Consider the following 23,629-nt stretch of genomic DNA (forward strand, 5'->3'; position numbering starts at 1 on the left):
TTCTTTGAAAAAAAACTTTGAATGTTTAGTATGTCTGTGCGTAGTGTGGCGTGATAACCATTATCATGAGTACATTTCATCCTCTCTTAACCTGAAAGATGCAGGCAGAGTGAGAATGCAACTTTGCTGGGATTCTCAGTTTCCTAATACGCATGTAGCTGATATGTGATCACAGGCAGTGAATCATGCAAGTTAATGTATAAGATGTACTGGAGCTGACCATTGGTGTGCTGAAATAACACTTCACTCATCAGACATTGTTGTGCTTGCGCTTCATCTGTGCTGCTGAAGTTGGACCTTAAAATCATAAGACATAGGAGCAGAAACTGAACCATGGAGTCTGCTCTGCCATTCAATCATGGCTGATAAGTTTCTCAACCCCATTCTCCCCATAACCTTTGATCCCCTTGACAACCATAAACCTAGCTATCTCTGTTGTAAATATACTCAAAGACCTAGCCTTCATAGTCTTCTGTGGCAATGAATTCAATAGATTCACCACCCTCTAGCAGAAGAAGTCTCTCCTTATCTAGGTTTTAAAGGGTTTTCCCTTTACTCTAAACTATGCAGTTGGATCCTAGAATCTCCTGCTAATGAAAACATCTTCCCAACGTCCTCTCTGTCCAGGCCGTTCAGTGTTCTGTAAGTTTCAATTAGATTATCCCTCGTCCTTCTCAATTCCATCAAGTATAGATGAGGGCCATTATGTGTTAGGTCTTTCATTCCTGCGGTCATTGTCGCGAACCTCCTCTGGACTCTCTGCAGGACCAGTACATCCTTACTGAGGAATGGGTCTTTGTAGGCTTCCAACTTGGCTTCCAACTGCCCTTTGCTGCATTATATGTTTTCTCTTTTGCTTTAATGCTGTCTCTGACCTCCCTTGTCATCCACGGTTGCCTCATCCTCCCTTTTAGGTATGCTTCTCTTTCCTCAGGGTGAATTTTTGCTGTGTTACTCCCAGAAACTCTTGCCATTATTGTTCCATTATCTTTCCTACTAGGCTCCTTTCCCACTCAGCTCTGGTCAGCTCTTCCCTTCTGCTTTGGTAGTTGCCTTAATTCAGTTGTAATACCATTGCATCTGATTCCACTTGCTTCCTCTCAAATTGTAGGTAAATTCTATCATGTTATGTTCAATGCCTCCTAAGGGTTCTTTCACCTTAAGCTCCCTTATGAAGTCTGCCTTATTGCACACCACTATATCAAAATTGCCTGTGCCCTTGTGGGCTCCACCACAAGCTGCTCCAAATAACTTTCTCGTAGACATTCCACAAATTCCCTTTCTGGCAATCCACTACCAACCTGATTTTCCCAGTCCCATATTGAAGTCCCCCATGATCACTGTAACCTTACCTTTCTTCCATGCCTTTTCTATCTCCTGATGTATCCTGTGCCCCACATCCTAACTACTGTTTGGAAGCCTGTGCATGATTCCCATTGTGACTTTTTAACTTTTCGGTTCCTCAGCTCTACCTACACAGATTCTACATCATCTGACCCAACATTGTCTCTTGCTGTTAATTTAATTTCATTTCTTACTGGTGAGGCAGCCTCCACTCTGCCCACCTGCCTGTCTTTTCGATAGGATGTATATCCTTGGATATTTAACTCCCAGTGCTGATCCCCTTGCAGCCATGTCTCTGTGATAACCACCACATACCTGCCAATTTCTATCTGCTGCAAGCTCATTTACCTTATTTCATATACTGAATGCATTCAGATACAATATCTTCAGTCCTGTATTTGCCATCTTTCTTCTCATTGTCATCCCTTTATTCTGTGTGCTTGAAATTTGCATCCTAACCCTTTCTCAAACACAAAATAGGGCAGTGTGTTTGGAGACTTTAATAACTGCTCCTGAGTTCTCCTTTCTTTTATTTTTTTTTTCATCCTTTTCCATGCAGTTGAATCCCTCCCCACATACGTTAACCTGCTGCTTTGTTTCCCATTGGCCATGACACTTCTTAACTTTTACCTTTCCCTTCACCTTCACTTCCTAGTTTAAAGTCTTGTTGACACCCTATTTACCCTTTTCACAAGAACATTGGTCCCTGCTTTATTCGGGTGGAGACTGTCCCAGTGGTTCAGATCTGTCCTGTTCCAGTAAAGTTATGGTTGTTTATAAACCTGGACACACATTCTTACTGATAATGTGCAAATCCCTATGCCAAAGATATGTTGGGAGTGCTCCACTTTCCTGGCTATTGGTCAAAGGATGTATGGAAGGTCTCTTCTGCGGCAGAACTCCGATGCAAACATGCCCTCCTTCAAGCTGGTATATGCACTATCTGAGCCTCTTATTTGGCTGCAATCATGTGCCCATATCACCATGTGCAAATCCCACCTTCATGTCATCTCTAAGTTACCCAAGTATCATTGCCTGACATGGTGACTACAAGCGTAAGATCAAGTGATATTTGTGATGTATTCATTACTCTAACATTTTAATTTTATTTTAAAGCTGTGCTCTGAATTTGTAAGCCTTTTGTTTTTAATATAACTACAAGAAAGAAGTCAATTCAATGACCAGTAATTTTATCTGAACAATCATTATTATTTTAGGATTTAGTAAATTATTTAATGACCTTTTATCAGTGTTACATAGCTGTTTTATGCAGACCTGTGTCTATCAGGTTTTAGTTTGTCTTTACTGTAACTTTGTTTTGTTTTCCAATAGAAATATGAGCTTGAAATCAGAACGAAGAGGAATTCATGTGGACCAGTCAGAACTGCTGTGTAAGAAAGGGTGTGGTTACTATGGAAATCCTGCTTGGCAAGGTTTTTGTTCCAAGTGTTGGAGAGAAGAATACAGCAAAGCGAGACAACGACAAATTCAGGAAGATTGGGAGCTTGCAGAACGGTAGTGCTTCTGATTTGATTATTTTGTACTCTACCAGCAATATCCTTGACACATTCCAAGAATGACATATAGGAATTTTTTTTTTTTGTCAAGCATGACATCTGTCAACATTGCTAGTTGCTTTTGTTCATCTGTAGTGAGTATTTCTTTAAAGAAATAAATCCCTTAAACAATAGACATATTGGGGAAAAAAATCTGTCTTTAAATGCCAAATGATAGGGGGGTACTGGTGATGGACTGGGGTGAACAAAATTTAAAAATCACACAACACTAGGTTATAGTCTAACAGGTTTATTTGGAATTACTAGCTTTAGGAATGCTACTCTGAAAGCTAGTACTTGCAAATAAACCTGTTGGACTATAACTTGGTGTTGTGTGATTTTTAAATATGATGTGGTTCTAGGCTACATAGAACAAGTGTTATAGGTCTGGAACCCTTATTATGCTGAAGTTTACAGCATGGTAACAGAGCACCAAGCTAACAGAAAATAAAGTTGAGTGGATATAACGCATTCCACATTGTGTGAAATGTAGTTCGAACTTTTTGAGCACCAGGACAAACTCTTTTGCATTATTGATTTAATTTATGAAGCAGTTAAGTTTCTGGACTAATGTTCCCATTGAATTTGTGCAGCGTTTCTCTGATTTTTGCTTTCTCCTGTACATTTTTTGCAATTGGTGTCTCTTTCTGCTTTTGCTTCCTTCTGAAGGAATTCTTGGACATTGTTTTTTTCCTTATGTCTGTAATTGAAACAACCTTTCTATTTAATCGAAGTGGATATTTCTGACTAAGTAGGTTATTGGTTAAGCAATAGGTTAAAAAAATTTAAGCATGTAAAATCTATCTAAGCAGGTTAGTTTGTTACATAAGATGATAGACCCTCTGCAGTATGCATTAAACATTTGCTTTTATATTGTATATTAATCTAATATTTTGAATACAAAGTTTACAGCGTGAAGAGGAAGCTGCTTATGCTAGCAGTCAAGGGGCTCCATCACTCACCTTTTCTAAATTTGAAGAGAAAAAAACAAATGAGACAAAAAGAAAAGTCCAGACTGTCAAAAAGTTCTTCAGTCCATCATCCCGGGCTGCACCAAAGAAAGGTAAATAGCTTGGAAATGCTTGAACTGAGCATAAATCTTCTTGCTTTTCTGAGAACAAGCATCTTTTACAATTTAGCCTTGTGTTTGCCGAATATTTCTGATTGCAAATGTTAGTATAAAGTTCTTGTACTATTTTTAAAACTATAAAAATAATTCTTGTGTCAGTGTTTTGCATACTTACGTGTGGAGTCATTATATTGACAAGAATCAGGAAGTGAAGCTATTATGGAAACTCTAAGAATGAAATTGACGAGTGATTTACAGGATAAATGCAGTGTATGTTTACTCCCTAATTTCTTTGATCCCGGTGGAAAACAATAAGCTGTTTACACCATTTCAATAACCCTTCAAAATTACACCTCTTGTTCTGGATGTTATGATTTAAAAGGTGGGTCTTGTTTTACATAATGTGCCCACAATAAATATTTTAATGAAATGTTAATTTTGTTTGAGGTTTATCATTTGATTACCTTCCAGTTCTACAATATAGCTGATTTGAAAAACATTCTGAAAAATGATAACATATTTCCTATTTCCCATTTGCTGAGTGTGCCCAGTATTTTGCATAGAGGTCAGATTTTCAGCATCTACATAATTTTTTACTATCTATGATCAGGAGCAACAAAATTGCTATATTAAAATGGCTGTTGAACTGTATACAGCCATTAAAAACAACTTAAGATGGAAAACTACTTCAGAGAAGGTGATACCACTACTAGTGCAGCTTGCATCTCTGGTCCATGCTAAACTGAGAGTTTAGTTACGGGACAGGACAAAATCTACCTTAATCCGGTGCTTCAGGTTCCTGTTTGTTTTCTTCCCAGTGGCACCTTTATTCTGTTTTCAATTTAATTATATTTTCTTTCTGTAATGCATAATCCCAAATAGATTTCAGCTTGTTCTTACTCCCCAAGTATTATCTACTCAAGAAGAGAAATGTTGGTGCTTGGGAATTGCACACTTTGCATTAAATATGCACAGTGGTGATAGAACAAGTGCTTCCATTTGCTTTCTCACCATCTTGAGGCCTGTTTTGGTGGGTATTTCATGTTCAGGTATTTGTGGACAAATGACCATGAATAAGATTGTTTCAGGGAAGCTAGATGGTGCAGTGATTTCTTTGAAATCTACACTTAAATCCAGTCTCTTGCACTCAAGATTAAAATTTCCTCAGCTGGCTATAAAGAATTTGTGTTAAATTAGTTTGCACAGCTTCCATTCATATCTTAGTTGACAAGTCTGCACTGTTACTCATTTGGCACAAATTAGCAGACTCAGCCACTGGGGTCATAGGATGTCTACCATTCACAGCACAGTTTACTTTGTTTCCAAAAAATCTGAAACCTTTTCTGGTTTTCAAGCTAAAGCTTACTTAAATAACTTAATTTTTCAGTAAGTACGCTCACTTATCTGCACATCATTAGTTATATTCCATGTTTGGGCTCAGTTTGCATTTCAACATGAGACAATGATATTCACAGTGTGAAAATAGGCCCACTTTTACTTAGTTTCAGTATTGCACTTTCTTTCAGTAGATTTCCTATTTTCTTTTGTCTAAATCTATTTGAAAAAATAAGTGGTTTATTTAAAAACTTAATTTAATCCTGTAGCTGTAAAATTCCTCTGAGTTGTTCCAATTCCCACCTGTGCTACGGTAGTAAAAAGCATGTTTGTATGCATAGGTTGGCTTCCAACATATTTCCAGCAAAGTAGTGCCATTAGTTTGGGAGTAACTGAGTTTTCCTGTCCTTGTAATTAAGGAGGCCATTATTTTTGAATGGTAGTTAGATGTATTTTAATTTCCAAATTGCAATGCTGCTATTTTCCTAAGCTAATGATAGCTCTCCAGTGGAAATTGTGTTTAAGAATAAGAAACAAAAGCATGAGCAAAGAGGAAATTAAGTCTATTGCATCATTTCATACTTTTTAGTGTTGTCCTCTCAATTGATACAGGATGAGCGTATCTAACAGCTGTTGGTATTTAATTTTCATTCATTGTCTTGCGCTGTGTGATCATGCTCTGGATAATTACATGTTTTTTTTGTGAATTTTTTTTACCCATTCATGGTATTCTCCCATTTGTCTCTTGCTTTCTGTTCTCTTCTGCATTTGTATTCAGTGAATCAAGCCAAAGTTCATAAGCATGGATTAGGTGGGAGGGAATGCAATGCGGATAACATTCTTAGGGATTTGAAGGAGATTTTTACTCCACCGTGGGAGCTGGCTTCTCCTACTGAAGGTAATGCAGCACTGCTGCAAAGCTGCCTGTGTATGCTGACTGGTATTGAGAGTTACCTTTGCTTAGGTAACTGGGGTTACTTTTACTGTCCATAGTTGTTGAACAACTAATTTGGTAACTTTATTCAAATCAAACTTTTATTTCATAACTAATTTTTCACTTTTTGTGAGGAGAGCTGAGATGTCATTGATTAGAATTCAAATCAATGAAAAATAACAAATTCAGAAGTGAGATTTAAAATTTTATTTCTTCAACCATGATATGAAAATTAAAATACCTTCCATATTTTAACATTTATACCCATTGTCAAGTGTTATAAAGTTACCTGGGACCAAGTCTAGTGTTTACTTCATTATAGGATTGCTCAAGCTGCAGCCCCAGAAGTTTCTGTTCTTTTGCAGACAGCTGTATTTGCTGATTTCTTTTTTGTAACCAACCCTGGAAGAGCATAATGAGGTGTTCCTCCTCCGTTTGGTGAAATACCTCCCTGCTATTATCAGAAGCTTGTTGTGTTTTGAAATCCCGCGACTTGATGGCAAACTATTAGAGCAAAAATGTATTATGTTCTGATAGTGTCAGATCTGCTCACTGGTTCCTATCTTTGCGAGCTGGTGGAAATAAAAATGCTAGTTTCAATGAAACTATTTCAGGATAGTTAATCTGAAGCATTAAGTATTTTATTGAAATTTTTGATTTTTGAATAATTTGAAATTATTCTAGATTTTGTATTCCCTTTTATATATCCATGGCCATATATTTTTACTAAGCAAAACCGAAAGTCAGAATAAACTATTTTACCTATTTTTCTGATCACCCTGTTATTACATACCTCTGGAGCAGGAGGGTCTTGAATATGGAAGCCATATCACGGTTAGGGATATTACCATTGTGCCACAATCTACTTAGTTATTTTTTATTTAACCTCTTTTTTTTAAATAAACCTGTTTAGAGATGTTACTACACACTTCTAAGGCAGGTGGGATTTGAACCCAGGTCTCTTGGTCCAGGTGTAGGGACACTACCGCTGCTTCACAACGTATTTGACTTTATCATTATTCCTTGACATTTGCTTCAAATGAGACTTATTTTATATATTTGCTGTTTAAATTTGGAACAACTATGGTTACTAAAAATTGAATCCCTGGTGTCTCTGTTTTAAAATGTATATTTTTACATTAAATATACATACCTATTTTCTTCCTTAATCCTCAATGTACTGCTTGTAGAATAGATAGATTATTCAAAGGAATTTTTTGTGAATGATACCAAGATCATTAAAATTATTGCATTATAATGTAGTGTAATCAAGTATCAAAGTATGTTCTGAATTTAGAAAAATGTAAAATAAATTTTATATTCAGGAAATCTAAGTTCTTGGGTATTAATAGGCAACATATGCTTAAAGATGGGTTATGTTGCTACATCTATTCATAACAGCAAATTAGATAATTTTAGCTGGATGAGAAGTTATCTTATGAGGAAAGGTTAGTCGTGTATCCATTGGAATTTAGAAAAATGAGAGGTGATGTTCTTGAAACACAAAATCCTGTGGGGATTTGACAGAAAGAATACTAAAAGAGTGTTTTTCTTTTTCTCGGAGAGATTAGAGCTAGGAAACAAATTTAAAAATAAGGGTGCTCTAATTTAAGACAAATGAAAATTTTTTTGTTGTTTTGAAACTGTAGAACTCTCTTCCTCAGGGAGCAGTGAAGACTGGGGTCATTGAATACTTTAAGGCTGAGATATATTCTTGATTGTTGGGGCAGTCAAAAGTATCAGGTTTGCCAAGAAAGTAGAGGTGAGGCCATGATCAGATCTTATTGAATGGCAGAGCAGGCTCCAGTGGACTACTCCTAATGTGTCATTCCAGATTTATGCATGAACATCTAGTTTACGTTTCCAAAATTAGTTTTGGAAAACTAGTTAATTTTGGAAATGAAGTTTTGAATCTACAAACAAATTAGTGTACCCAACCCTTAGGTTAGTCATGGATACATTTCTACCAATACTATGATTATTCATACAATACTATCAGACAGTGCTTTTACTCACTACTCCAATGAAGAGCTTTAAATTTAACATATGTGTAAAGTAGAACATGTTGAGAATTATTGAAGTTATGATTTGAGTTGAATAGTTTGTGCTGTCTTGAATTGGATTTATGGAAAGCTAGTTAATTATTCTTTTGAGAGGTTATCACATAACCTTGCTGTCATGTTTATATAACCAAATATCTAAAATAAATTTTGCCAATAATGTTTCAGTAAGATCCTGAGATTCAGTTATAATTTCCTGTAAATGTCTGGTGTGGTTGGCTAGATATTGGTCTTTCCTTCTGAGATTTGAACCCAGCCCACACTATTGTATCATTTCTGGCTGTAAAGGTTTCTTGTAAAATGAATTCAGCAGAAAAAAATCCAGACCCTAATGAGCATGGATTGCAATATTAAACCGTCCATTGGAAAGGTAGAGCGTGCCTGGTGTTGGAGAATGTCAGTGATGCAAGCAGAGTAATAAGGCCCAACTGAATTTGGGTGATAGTACATGTAAGTGATATATATGTAGATTAAGTCTCATTTGTAGTCCGAAAAGCAGCATGTTAACTTAGTGATTGGAATGTTAGCAAATTGTATGATACAAATTCTGATTTATAAACACTGCATTTTTTTGCAAAATTGCTTTCATCTTGGTGTAAATTTCTCACTTGGTTTTCATATACATGTATGTGAAGAACATGTGTTTCCTTTTCTGTTTTTTTTTGCTTGTGTTCATTTGTTACTATCTTTCCCTTAATTCACTACTGTATTTTGATGATGAATTGCAAGGTAGGTGCTAATCAATTTATCATGGGGCTCAAAATTGTTACAAAACTGCCAAAACAATTTGTCTTTTATATTGCAATCAGTTTTTAAAATCTTATTGATTCAGGATATATATATGCAGTCTGACATGAATTAAAGTTGTATTAGTTAGCAAAGTTGTAGGACAAGTTCAATTTATTTTGCAAATATGAAAGGATTGTATCTTTCTTACGATGAAATGTTTGCCTAAAGTTTTCAATGTGAGAAAAAGGTGCTGGCAAGACATGTGCATTATCAAATTATCCAGCCAATATTTTTCCATCAAAATATGACTGATATCTAATTTCATGAAATGTTTACATATGTATAACTACAAACATTGTACTACAACTGCATAGCTGATGTGATGTGGCAAAAAATTGTAAACAAGTTTGTGATCAGCTTTTAATTACAAAGGAAATGCATTAGTTAATAATGTAAACACCAAATAACTCTTTTTGCATTTTAAACTTGAAACCAAGGCAGAACTAAATACTAATTTGTACCTAATTGCAAAATTAAAAATTAGGAAAATAATGTTTCATTTCATTATTCTTTTTGGTCTATTTTTCCTTGATAGGAACCATGAATAATCTTTCAAAACTCCTATTAAATTTAAAAACAGATTCACATCTGCTGCAAAAATAAACCTAATTTCTGCAGCTCAGATTATTCTGCATGATGGAAAATATTACATCATTGTGGGCTTAAAATGATGCATCAGTTTTATAGCTTTCCCACATTTCATACTGTCATCAATAAAATTACTTCTGTATATTCCTTACATATGATATATCTCAAATTAAGCTTTCAGACTCTGATACAATTTAAAATTTGTGCTTTGACAAGAAAAAAATGGTAATTGGGTTTTCTTCCTGGGAGTTAACTGCATGGTTATTTTTTAACCTGAAACTAAATTAATAACAGTTCTGAGCTCTTTGTCTCTTGTTAGTAATAACTTGCTTTTTTATGGTTATTTTTCTGTAGTAATAGAGGCCATTTAGTGGGAACTTATTTACACAATTATTCAATTAAATATGTTACATGTTCTGTGTGAAATATTTTATGAACATGCCAAAATGGTGCTTTAAATATTTTACAGACTTTACGTTATATGAAATAATGTTATTGGTGTTCCATTATATTTTTCAGCTGTAAAATGAGGGTAAAATTTGCAGTTAGTAATGGTGGTGAATGAGCACATTGTCTTCTTGTGTCTGCTATTTTATGTCGGAAAAAACCCATTTATTTTAAACCAGTTTATAAATCAATTGAAATATCTGATAGGAATGATATTAACAGATTAGTCTGCTAAATGTACAAGAAATTCAATTTTTTGGCAGATATTGACCTTTTCCAATAAAAACTGAATCTTTCGTGGTGAAAACTATGTTGACTTCTGCTGTGTGAGTTCTTTATGATATATTTGCTCTTGCTATTGAGATTTCTTTGCCAACACAAGAACAAGAAAAGAGGTGATGTGGCTTCTGAGATATTATTTAGTGTCACAACAATAATCGTTGGAAGTAGAAATTGCTTAATCACTCATAATAACCATTGTTTTAGTTTTACTCTTATTGCATACTTGCCTCTCACAGCATAGATCATAGAGATGTACAGCATGGAAACAGACCCTTCGGTCCAACCTGTCCAAGCCAACCAGATGTCCCACCTGCCAGCACCTGGCCCATATCCCTCCAAACCTTTCCTATTCATATACTCATCAAATGCCTTTTAAATGTTGCAATTGTACCAGCCTCCACCACATCCTCTGGCAGCTCATTCCATACATGTACCACCCTCTGCGTGAAAAAGTTGCCCCTTCGGTCTCTTTTATATCTTTCCCCTCACACCCTAAACCTATGCCCTCTAGTTCAGGACTCCCTGACCTGAGGGAAAAGACTTTGTCTATTTATCCTATCCATGCCCCTCATAATTTTGTAAACCTCTATAAGGTCACCCCTCGGCCTCCGACGCTCCAGGGAAAACAGCCCCAGCCTGTTCAGCTTCTCCCTATAGCTCAAATCCTCCAAGCTGAAAATGTATTGCTGGAAAAGCGCAGCAGGTCAGGCAGCATCCAGGGAACAGGAGAATCGACGTTTCGGGCATAAGCCCTTCTTCACCCGAAACGTCGATTCTCCGGTTCCCTGGATGCTGCCTGACCTGCTGCGCTTTTCCAGCAACACATTTTCAGCTCTGATCTGCAGACCTCAATTTCTCCTCAAATCCTCCAACCCTGGCAACATCCTTGTGAATCTTTTCTGAACCCTTTCACGTTTCACAACATTGTTCTAATACGAAAGAGACCAAAATTGCACGCAATATTCCAACAGTGGCCTAACCAATGTCCTGTACAGCCGCAACATGACCTCCCAATTCCTGTACTCAATACTATGACCAATAAAGGAAAGCATACCAAACACCGCCTTCACTATCCTACCTACCTGCTACTCTACTTTCAAGGAGCTATGAACCTGCACTCCAAGGACTCTTTGTTCAGCAACACTCCCTAGGACCTTACCATTAAGTGTATAAGTCCTGCTAAGATTTGCTTTCCCAAAATGCAGCACCTCGCATTTATCTGAATTAAACTCCACCTGCCACTTCTCAGCCCATTGGCCCATCTGGTCCAGATCCTGTTGTAATCTGAGGTAACCCTCTTCGCTCTCCACTCCACCTCCAATTTTAGTGTCATCTGCAAACTTAGTAACTGCAATTAGGAAAAATACAGTAAGTATACGGTGATAAACGTTGCCAAGTTTAAATAAAATCCATTGATTAAAACTGTATCACTAAAGCAACATTACAGATATTGTACTAAAAATGTAGTATGCTGTAACAAGGTTATATTTTGCCTTCAGAGACACTAAATCTGAAACAAACCAAAGGTATTTGAATACTGGGTTTCTCATTTATAATTTTTTTTCTTGTCGAAAGTAGCAGACAGTCAGGAAGTTAAAGCCTCAAGTCCATCCATAAATAGGCAAACCAGCCTAGAAACAGAACGAGCATCTAAGGATTTTATTGATTTCCTTAAGAGCTTTCGCAAGCCTGGTCAAGATATACTAAAACAATGCAGAGGATTTATTGAGTCAATGCAACATAAAAAGGTAACATTTGAAATCACTTCATTTCAGCTATTGTTGTATATTTGTATTCCACCCTGTCATATGTCTTCACGCAATAGCTCAAACTGCATTTGTCTACTCTGTTTCCATGTCCATTCAACCATTTTACATTTGTCCACTTATATAATTTAGTTTTGAATGTAAACATACTTTCTACCTCAGCCACTAACTTTGAAGTAAATACGTTAACAGTTTGTATAAAGAAGTTTTTCTTGCTTTCAGGTCCAAATCTTATATTCAAATGCATTTTCAAAGCCCAATATTACTAGTAGAGGAGTCAAGAACAATTTGCTTTTGTCCACCCTGTTCATCTTTTTCATAGTTAAACCTTTTAGTTCATTTGTTCTGTTCTGATGAACAGAAGCAGATTTTACTTCTGTTTGAATTTTGTCATATTAGAGTACCTCATAGAGAATTTCTTCACTCTCGAAAGCTTCAGTAGTCTTTCTGTACTGTAGAGTCCAGGATGGCAGACAATTGTATTTAGGTACATTCAGTATTAACTATAAGTAAGCAAATTTTGAGAAGATTTGTACCTCAGGTTGATGATAAGTATGTAAGTTAGCTCACTGAGCTGGAAGGTTTGTTTTCAGACGTTTCGTCACCATGACTAAGTAACATCATCAGTGAGAGTCTCCAGTGAAATGCTGGTGGTATGTCACGTCTCTCTATTTGTAGGTCTTGGTTTCTTAAGGTGGGGGATGTCATTTCTGGTTCATCTGTTTTCAAGGGAAGGTAAATGGGATCTAAGTCGATGTGTTTATTGATGGAGTTCTGGTTAGAATGCCATGCCTCTAAGAATTCTTGTGCATATCTTTTTTCGCCTATCCTCGGAAGTGTGTTTTGTCCCAGTCAAAACCTACCAACACACTTAAACAGCAACTAATGAACCGAAAGGATCCATTTGATACTACCAGCAAAACTAACGTCATTTACAAAATATCATGCAAGAGCTATAAAAAACACTACACCGGACAAACAAACCGGAAACTTGCCACCAGGTTACATTAACACCAACTAGCCACCAAAAGACATGACCCACTATCACTAGTGTCCATACATACAGACAGAGAAGGACACCATTTTGGCTAGGACAACACACACATTCTAGGACAGGTGAAACAAAGACACGCACGAGAATTCTTAGAGGCATGGCATTCTAACCAGAACTCCATCAATAAACACATCTACCTTCCCTTGGAAAACAAAACTGGAAATGACCTCACCCACCTTTAGAAACCAAGACCTATAAGTAGAGAGGCGGGACATCTCACCAGCATTTCAACAGAGACTCTCACTGATATGTTACCTGGTCATGGTGACGAAACTCTGAAAACCAACTTTCCAGCTCAGCAAGCTAACTTATTTACTTATTAACTATAGGTATATATAACATTTGGTTTTGAGTAGATACAGATTCCAGTTTGATCTTAGTAAAATTACTGCCCCCAATAAATATAACTAAGATGTATAAAAGTTCAATACTTTGTAATTGTGATTTGTAATGAATATATGTAATTCATTAGATATGAACAGAGATCTAAATGTGGAAAAAATAATTAGGTTGAAAGAAAAGGGAATCCATGTAAGCACTTTTGCAGTGTTGTCACTGATGTAATGTGAGGAAATCCAGCAATCAATTTCTGCACAACCAAATCTAACATATATAAGCTTTAGTGAAAGTGTTTAAGGAACAGTTATTGGCTATAAGAGAATTCTTGTACTTCTCTTTGCGTAGGCACATCTATTACATCCACCAATGCTGGATTGAACATCTTACCTGAAAGTCAAGGTTGCAGCACTCCCTCATTGCTGCATGACGAGACCAATTTGGATTGTGTGTTCAAATCTATGGAATTGGCCTTGCACCCACAATCTTCTGTCTTGGAGGTGGGGTGTAATCACTGAGCAAAGGCTCATGCTTAAAGCTGTTTTTTTTTAATTTAGTCACTGTAAATTCACATAAACTAGTGCAAGAAAATTTTAAATCTTGTCAAACAATGAAGGATGGTAACTGCACCAATTAAAATCTGAGCTCACAGTTAAAATATTATAAGCTGTTTTTGCTGGTGAATCTCAACAATTAACATAGCATCTTATTGCACAGATGGAGGTAATTTAGTTCATCAAGTCTTTAGTGAGCTTTCTGAAAGCTGTCTTATTCAAACTAAAAAACCCTATGGTTTGTCTGCATCCTTTTTGTCCTAAATCAAATATCTATTCACTTTTTTTTTGAAGCAGTTATAAATTCTGCTTTGATTTGCTGTCTCAAGTAGGGCATTCTATATCTTAAGTGCAAAATGCAAAGATTTATTTTTCCCAGCATTTTAATTTTTAGTTTTTGTTAAATATCCTCTTTAGTTATAACATTGCTGACCTGTTCGCTTTGTCAAACATCTCTATTAAATCTTCGTTGTCATGAAAAGTGCTATTGTTTATTGAATTGTTTTCTCTATTTGCGAATAAAAGGTCCATCATTCTTGTGTCTCAGTAAAACTCTTGTACACTGCCTCCATGATCTTGAAATTCATGCTATACTAAGGGAATCAAAACTGGACCAGAATTTTTTTTGTACACGATAATGTCTTAGGGGCCATCTCCAATATTAAAATAATAAATACTGAATTAGTAACACTACAATTTAAAGTTTGCTGAATGTTGTGAAGCTTCCAGGTCCTTCACATTGATTTTCTCACCAGTGAATGAGGTAATGCTGTCACTGAGTGCCCCTGTCCTATCTCAGTACAACTGCTGCAGAAAACTTCATCCATGCCTTTCACATTTCTATCAGACTCTTGCCCCATTATTTCAATGACACTCAATAAATGCCTTACAGAAAATGTGTTTTTCCCACTTTCTCAAATTCTTTCTACATGTTAATGTCCCTTATTGCAACTTTAAATTAATTTTAGGTGTTCATTTTTACTCTTAAGGCACTACAGAATTGCAAGTTATTCCATTTGTTACTGTAAATCTGTGGTTGGTTTTCAGTTATACCAGCAATAAGTTATTTGCTTGTATTTGAACTAAAGTTGTGACATTTGAACTTCTTTCTTCCTAGGAATTGAGCATTGAGGAACAATCTGAGTGTGTTCAGGACTTCTATCAAAATATGGTTGACCGACTGCAGACACACTCCACTTTTAAAGGTACCATGCTCTGAGTAACTTTTTTTTTAAAGCAGCCAAGGGCATAAGATTGACTCAAGGATATTTTGATATTCCTGACTTTTATAATATATACTCTGAAGTTAAAACAAAATTTTTCTGAGCGCTCTTCTAAAAGTTTTCTCGATACTGTTTTCATTCTCACAGATGAACTTCTTTCAAGTTGCATTTCCAAGATAACTTAAGGTTTTATTTTAAAAAAAATGTGGCGTCTCAGCTCAGACAATGCATTAAAGATGTGAGGTTAGAGTCTGTCTGTATTCCAAACTTAAGTTCGACAGGTTCTGTTTCCAAAGTAGGAATTCATAAAATGTCACATGGACTGACTTTGTTCAATACATCACATCAGTTGTGTGACACTGATCTCTTACTTTAAATTCTGTATCCTATAATCCTACCCCACTAGCTACCTGATGAAGGAGAGGCGCTCCAAAAGCTTGTACTTTCAAATAAACCTGTTGAACTATAACCTGGTGTGCGATTTTTAACTTCATTCTCACTAATTATGAGGTGACAGTATTTAAACTTGCGCAAAAGCAAATTTGGAATAATAGATCCAATCCAAAGATGTGCAGGTCAGGTGAATTGGCTATGCTAAATTGCCCATAGTATTAGGTGCATTAGTCAGGGGGAATGGGTCTGGGTGGGTTACTCTTTGGAGGGTCGGTGTAGACTTGTTGGGCTGAAGGGCCTGTTTCCATACTGTAAGAAATCTAATCTAATCTTCATTCAACACCATTTCATTGGACTTAAAGACACAGCACACAGGCAAGTACTAATTTCCTAGACACCATGTTGTTAAAGTTAGCACAAGAAAGTAATCATAAGTTACCAGCAAAAATTTATTCTCAAACAAAATCGACTGACATATGTTTCTGTGCAAAAGTCATCAATCTACATACTGGTGAGGTAACTGCTGATGTATTTCCATTAAGCATGCACAAAACTGGAAGCTTTTAACATTCAAACAAATGATTAGGAACAGATGTAAGCTATTCCAGTCCTCAAGCTTGTTCACTAAGAGCAGTTGATCCATGTTCCCAACTATTGCTAATAACTCTTTACCCACTTGCTTTCAACAAACTGTCTACGTCTGATTTAAAAATATTTAAATACACTCTTTCTACCAACTTTTCAGGGAAAGAGTTTCAAAGATTCACAACCTTCTGAGTTTTTTTGCTCTGGCTTATATTGATGACTCCTTATTTTTGCAGTGATCCTTAGTTCTAGATTCTGTCTAAATGAAAACATCCCTTCAACATCCACCCTGTAAAAGTCACTTGGGATTTTATATGTTTCAACTAAATAGCCTCTAGTCTAAACCCCAGTGGATTAAACCTTAGCCTATCCAATTTCTCTTCATTAGACAGCTTATTCATTTGAAGTATTAGTTTAGTAAATCTTCTCTAAACTACATTCAATGCATTTCTCTCCTCTTTTTATAAGGAGATGAATACCTTTTGCAATATTCCAAAAGCAAAAACAGAATTTCTGTTAAAATGTAACGGGTCTGGAAGTATCTGTGGAGAGAAAACAGACTTAATGTTTTGGGTCCAGTGACTTCTTCAGAATGAACTTGAAATGTGAACTCCATTTTCTTTCCACAGATGCTGCCAGACCTGCTGTTTTTGTTTCGGATTTCCAGTATCCACAGTTCTTAGCTTTTTTTTATTGTGCAGTACTCCAGACGTGATTTCAGTGATGCCCTATATAACTGAAGCATTGCTGCCCTACTTTGGTATTCAATTGCTCTCACAATGAACAATAACATCCTATTAGCTTTCCTTATTAGTTGCAGTATTATTTTTTGTGGTTCATTACCAAGGCTGTTCAGATTATTCTGTCTCTTGGAGCTCTGCAGTCTCTCACCCTTTAGAAAATGGGCTTTTCTTCTTGTTCTTCCTGCCAAAATTTCCAACAATCCATGCAGTTTGGCAGATTCTTGCCCACTATCAAGTGATTGTATATAGATTATGTCTACTTCGCAAGTAACTCTTCTACCGAGCTTCTGTCATTAGCAAATTTGGCAAACATACCTTCAGTCCCTTCTTCCAGCTCATTTATATAAATTGATAAGCTGCCAGAGGAAGTGATGGCAGCTGGTACAATTGCAATATTTAAGAGGCATTTGGATGGGTATATGAATAGAAAGGGTTTGGAGGGATATGGGCCAGGTGCTGGCAGATGGGACTAGATTAGGTTGGGATATCTGGTCGGCATGGACGGGTGGACCAAAGGGTCTGTTTCCATGCTGTACATCTCTATGACTCTATGTTAAAGGTGAGACTCTACTACATATCCCTGTGGCATACCATTTGTTACCTTACCAACCAGAAAATGATCCATTTATGCCAAGTCTATTTCCTATTAGATCCTGATTTTCTATCCAAACAAAAATTCTACACTTAAAACCCATGAACATTTTTGTTTCTGTAATAATCATTGTGACGTTATCAAATGCCTTTTGAAAATCTAAACACCGTACATTCACTGGTTCCCCTTATCCACAGCACATATTACTTCCTCAAATGTTAAACATGATTCCCCTTTCACAAAAGCGTGTTGGCACAGCAAGATTACTTTAAACTTTTCCACGTGCACTGCCATCTCCAACAATTTGTTCTGTACTAATTTCCTTGTAGTTGTAGTTTTCCATCAGGTTTTTCATTTTCACTTTTTGATTTAAAGCTAGTTCTGGGATATTACTTGTATTCTGTATAGCAAAGACCTATGCAAAACATCTGTTCAATTCATCTGACATGTCCATTTTACTTTTTATTATTAATTTCTGTGACTGACTTTCTGCCAATGCCCACTTCGTTAACTTTTTCAAGAAAGAATCTACAGTAAATCTATTCTTCCTTACGGTTAGCTTTCTCTGTAATATCTCCTTATTAATATTTTTGTTATTCTTTTATGTTTTTTTTAATCTGTCCAATTTCTGACATGCCACCAATTTGTTTGTGCAGTTATATGTTTTCTCTTCAAGTTTGATATTGTCTTTAACATTTTAAATTAATCATGGATGTTGATACTTCCCTTTTGGAATTTTCCTTCTCTTTAGAATTTATCTATTCTGTGTATTCTGAAATATCCCCTTAAGTGTTTGGCTCTGCAACTCTATTAACCTTTCCTTTAGCTTTGATTTGCATTTTTTCAGCTAGCTCTGCTCTCACTTTCATAATTGCCTTAATTAAAGTTTAAGCCATGAGCTACTTGGGGCACCTTCACTGTGTGGTTATAGATTAATCCAACTCATAAAATGATACCATGCTTAGTCTAACTTGCCCTCTGGTTTGCTCCAAGATGTGCAGTTCTAAGGAACTATCCTGCAAAAAGTTATGTGAATTCCTATTTTGCAGGCTAAATGTAAATCAAAATTCCCATAATTGATGCTGTACCTTTCAGATAAGCTTTAGCTGTTTCATCCATTTTACCATGTGGTTACTGATATAGGGTCTGTATACCAAAGCCATAAAGGACTTCTTGCCTTTATCGTGTCTCACCTCGATCTAAACCTCCCTGGTTTTCTGAAATTCGGTCATTCTTTTCTATTTGACTAGCTAACACCATATTATATTAATAGAGCCGCTCTTCCACCCTGTCCTTCTTAAATCCTTCAAAAGTTCCCAAACTGTCATCTTGCAGCCACGCCTCTCTAATGGCTGTTAGTTTGTGCTGTCAGCTTGTTTATTTTGTTTTGAATTTTATCCTATTATTTTTATAATCTGTAGTCATATCTGTGAATTTACTCTTAGATTTGTACTGTCTACACCTTCCTGTCACGGTTTATTTATTATTTTCCAAATTAACACACGTCTGTCTTGTGAGATTTGTATTCTTCAAGGGCTCTGTTTGTCTTCAGTTTCCTAAACTTCATGTATGCCTCCTTTGCCTTTTTGAGTAAGTTCTCAATTTCTCTTGTCATTCCAAGATTTCCAAATCTTGCCATCTTTATCCTTCAATTTCACAGGAACATGATAGTCCTGAATTCTAATCAACTGGTCTTTAAAAGATTCCCACATGCCAGATGTGGATTTACTCTCAAACATCTGTCCACAGTTTACATTCCTCTATTTCTGCCGAATATTGTGGTAGCTAGCCTTCCCCACACAAGGGCTATTCTTACCCATAAGTAACTTAAAACTTACAGAATTATGGTCAGTCTTCCCAAAATGTTCCTCCCATCAATAGTACAATCCCATCAATGTGATTGCATCCTTCCTATTCCTGAGCTCTACTCATATGGTCTCACTGGACGAGACATTTGAGCTATGATATTCTCCCTTATCAGTAAAACAACTCCCCCACCTTTTTTACATCTCTTTCTAACATGCTGGAAACGTCTAAATCCCAGAACGTTATGCTGCCAGTCTTGATCCTCTCTCAACTAAGTGTCTAATAGTGACAACATCATAGTTATATATATATTAATCCAAACTCTAATTTAATCTGCTTAACCTGTCATACTCCTGACCTTAAAATAGGTACACTTCTGACTGCTAGTCCTGCTCGGTTCAGTAACTTCCCTTATTTGTTTTTCCTTTTAGTCTTACTGGCCTTAGTCTCAAATTCCTACACTGCCATTTTACTTGTTGACCTGTGGTGGTTCCACCCGCCTCAGCCACATTAGTTTAAATCCAGGATTACAACCCTAGAGGTCCTGCTAATCAAATTCCTACCTGACATGCAGGACCATCATTTTATGCAAAATCCCAAGTAACAACTGCCACAAACACTACATTGGGCAGACCGGCAGAAAACTAGCAACCCAGTACACAAACACCAACTCTTGCTAAAGTCAATACCCACAGACAAGGAGGGCCATTAATTTGACTGGGCTAATGTAACCATCTTAGGACAAGTTAACCAGAGACATGCATGGGACTTCCCAAAGATCTGATTTTCAATCCAGAATGCCATCAACAAGCATGTAGAAATAGACCCCATATACAAACCACAGCATAGAAAAGCTGGAAATGACAATACTCACCTTAACAGACCAGATCATATAGATATCTTTCTGCCTTTATCAATTGGTACCAACATGGACCTATTTCAGGTTGCTCACGCTCCCACTTCAGAATATCCTGTGCCCACTCAGATACATCATTGACCCTGGCATCAGGAAAGCAACACACCATCCTGAAGTCTCACTTATGACCACAGAAAAGCCTGTCTGTGCCCCTGACTATAAACCACCTTTCGATGCTCCCTGTGGTACAACAGTGCCAGTTGTGGTGCACTGATCTGGCTGTTGCTATCTCCTGAGAAGCCATTTCACAATAATATCCAAAATGGTGTATCTGTTTGAGAGGGGAATGGCTACAGGGGGCTCCTGTACTGTTTCCAAATTTACTCATCTTCCTGGTGCTCACCCAGCTCCTCCCTGTCTGTTTAGCCCTTACTGGTGGTGTGACCAGGTTGCTAAATGTGCTATCCATTACATTGTCAGCTTCATGGATGCTCCATAGTGAGTTCATTTGCAGTTCCAGGCACACTCATGTGGCAAATAAAGAGCTGCAGCTGAACAAATGTCCTGCCTATGTCATCACCATGGACACTACTACTGGGCACCTGTCATTAGCACACCTTTTTTTCTTTAACTTAATTTCAATCTCCTTCATTGTTCAGGAAGTTCTATATTTGATTATCTTCCCTTTCCCTTTGGAAGGAATAGATCTTTATGCTTGAACTATCTCTAAGGATAACCAATTGTTCAGCTACTATTTCTCCCACCAACCTTTGGTTCTGGTCTATCCAGTCAGCTCTTGCTCCATTGAATTTGGCTCTCCTCAATTTGATTACCACTCTTAAGTTGACCAATGTATTTTCTACTACTAACTTAATTGTTAGTACAGAATTTACACCTTCCACTAAATGTTCACCTACTGTCAATTGATTGGCTTGGTCCACCTCTTGGCAAGAGAAATTGTAATTATTTGCTAAGCCAAATCAAAATGAGGTAAGAAAACTATCAAGGCTTTGCTTAAGACTCTCCTTTTTCTTCCCACCCCTCAGCACAAATAGTATTCCTCAACCTTGTCTGCCAGGATTTGAAAATAAGTCATGCTTGTCAGTTTTTGTAGCTAACTATTTGCATGCTGAATTTTCAGTTGTAAGGAATTGCACAGGGCTGTGTGCTTAATGTTGTTTCCATCATAAGTGTTTTTGAAAGTCAGTGATCATTTTAGATTTCTTCTGTTACAGGTTGCAACAAAATCGCAAATCATTTACTGTCCTTTTGCAAAGTATTCACATTTTAGAAAATCAACTTTCGTTTAGGTTGTGCAGTTGTTATCTGATAATAAAATTATCTTTACCCTGCAGGCAAGTTTTATACATCTAATTACTGTTCCAGGTTCCTCTGAGCGGATAGACAAATTGATGGACCAGATTGAAAACTTCATCATGACGCGACTGTACAAGAATGTGTTTTGTCCAGAGACAACTGATGATGAGAAAAAAGATCTTGCAATTCAGAAAAGAATCAGGTAAGCATACTCACTTTGGATATTCAAAAATATCAAGTGCTTTGGACATCAAATTAAAGATTGTAAACAAAAATAATTGTTCAAGCCTTCTGCCTTTTTGAATTCCCTGGGAATTTGAGAAACTCTTATTCCCCTTTGCTTTCTCCAAGGGAATAACTTGACCAGTTAGAGTCCTGATAAAGGGATTTTGCCTGAAACATCAATTTTCCTGCTCCTCAGGATGCTGCCTGACCTGCTGTGCTTTTCCAGCACCATACTCTTAACTCTAATTATTAGCATTTGCAGTACTCACTTTTGCCAAGTTGATATTAATAGAAGTTGTTGTCATTTGAAATTTGGTCCTCTTTCATTTGTCCTGGCAAGTGCAAAAAGAAAAGCTTTGGGAAGAAATCTCTTTTCAGCAATATTTAAAGACGAGTATTTAGTAAGTTCACAATCTGGAAGATATTTTAGTCATTTTTGCCCTCACAGATGAGAGGTTCTGCAATTTTAGGTTGACAATACTTTTTCCTCTTTTTATTTTATAACCTACAGGGCATTGCACTGGGTGACTCTTGAAATGTTATGTGTTCCAGTGAATGAAGAAATTCCTGAAGTTTATGAATTGGTTGTGAAAGCAATTACAGGTTTGTTCAAGTTTTTTTTTAACCAGTAAGACTATCTGTTTTACTACAATAATGCAAATTTATTTTAAGATCTCTGTTACAAAATAAAGGTATATGTTTTCTATGGAAGCAAAATATTGCAGATGCTGCAAGTCTGGACTAAAAACAGAAAACATTCTGTGGTGTGGAAATACTTGTAGAACGAGAAAAATAGTTCATGTTTTAGGTTCTGAATGTCACCAATGCAGAGAACCACCATCATGTGGAATTCAGGCAATTTGATTGATAGGAGTCTGGAAGGTGAACAGTTGAGGTTCAAGAACATAAATGTCCATTTTGGCTGTCACTGAATTCATGGGGCTTGAAATTTGAGGAAAACCTGGCATCGGAGTTGTGGAACACTAACGGAAGGGAAGAGGAGAATTATGGGACATCAAGGGAAGCTATGTGAATGTGGTTCAGAGAGGGGAGATGAAAATTGGGAAAATGTGCATACTGTAGAATGGGGAATTGTTAGTGGGGTTCACCAGGAGTTGAACATTTAGGAGAAGGGAAGTTCTGATGGAAAAGTGACTGTTGATCAGAAATTGGACTAAAATGTGTGTTAGGACCAGCATATTCAGAGAGTCAGGGGCTGCAGTTCAGAAGTGTTCTGGGAGCAGCCAGCAAAGATGTAAGTGAAAAGAGACCTTGGTGAGGGCAAGCGACAAGAGATTAGTTCCATTGATAGGCAAGGTGGGAATTTATGAATGGAAAATAGTGATTCTAACGGGAAGAAACAAAGGGAAAGGGAGGATGATTCTTGAACTGACGGTTATCAGACCATGACTTAATCATATTGGACATCAGATTAATACTTTACTTGAAGGGAATGGGATGTTTATTTGTACAGTAGGAACGTAAAAAGATTTTGGAGTAAAGATGGGGGAATAGATCTACAGGAATGCAAACAACAGGGTCAGGTTATAGATGCTGTTCTTGTACTGTGGAGCTTCTATAATCAGATACTGTAAAATCTTCCACTTATTAAATGCAAACTCCAAGAGTGTTTTAGACCACTGTTGTTGACCTGAGTTTAGATGAATACATCTTATGAGATGTGTTCCAAATATTGAGCCCCCTCTAATCTTTGGTTTAAATGACCCTCTGGACCCTGGTTTTGACATGCGATATCCAAATGCAAATCAGCTTTG

General features: G+C 36.7%; 1 protein-coding gene across 4 annotated transcripts in view; it reads left to right on the forward strand.

Annotated features, from left to right (window-relative positions):
• The window catches only part of rabgef1 (RAB guanine nucleotide exchange factor (GEF) 1), a 39,766-nt gene that overhangs the window by 5,951 nt on the left and 10,186 nt on the right, over window positions 1–23,629 (forward strand). Inside the window, exons 2-8 of one of the 4 annotated variants that reach the window (XM_043718538.1) lie at window positions 2,677–2,859; window positions 3,806–3,963; window positions 6,083–6,202; window positions 11,980–12,152; window positions 15,232–15,319; window positions 21,699–21,831; window positions 22,366–22,457. In XM_043718538.1, coding sequence (XP_043574473.1) covers window positions 2,681–2,859; window positions 3,806–3,963; window positions 6,083–6,202; window positions 11,980–12,152; window positions 15,232–15,319; window positions 21,699–21,831; window positions 22,366–22,457 — 943 coding nt within the window. In that variant the 5' untranslated portion in view covers window positions 2,677–2,680. The remainder of the gene's footprint in view (window positions 1–2,676; window positions 2,860–3,805; window positions 3,964–6,082; window positions 6,203–11,979; window positions 12,153–15,231; window positions 15,320–21,698; window positions 21,832–22,365; window positions 22,458–23,629) is intronic. The other 3 variants (XM_043718539.1, XM_043718540.1, XM_043718541.1) reach the window with 3 other exon arrangements.

This window comes from Chiloscyllium plagiosum, chromosome 28 (genome assembly GCF_004010195.1).
Source record: "Chiloscyllium plagiosum isolate BGI_BamShark_2017 chromosome 28, ASM401019v2, whole genome shotgun sequence".
NCBI classification, from domain to species: domain Eukaryota; kingdom Metazoa; phylum Chordata; class Chondrichthyes; order Orectolobiformes; family Hemiscylliidae; genus Chiloscyllium; species Chiloscyllium plagiosum.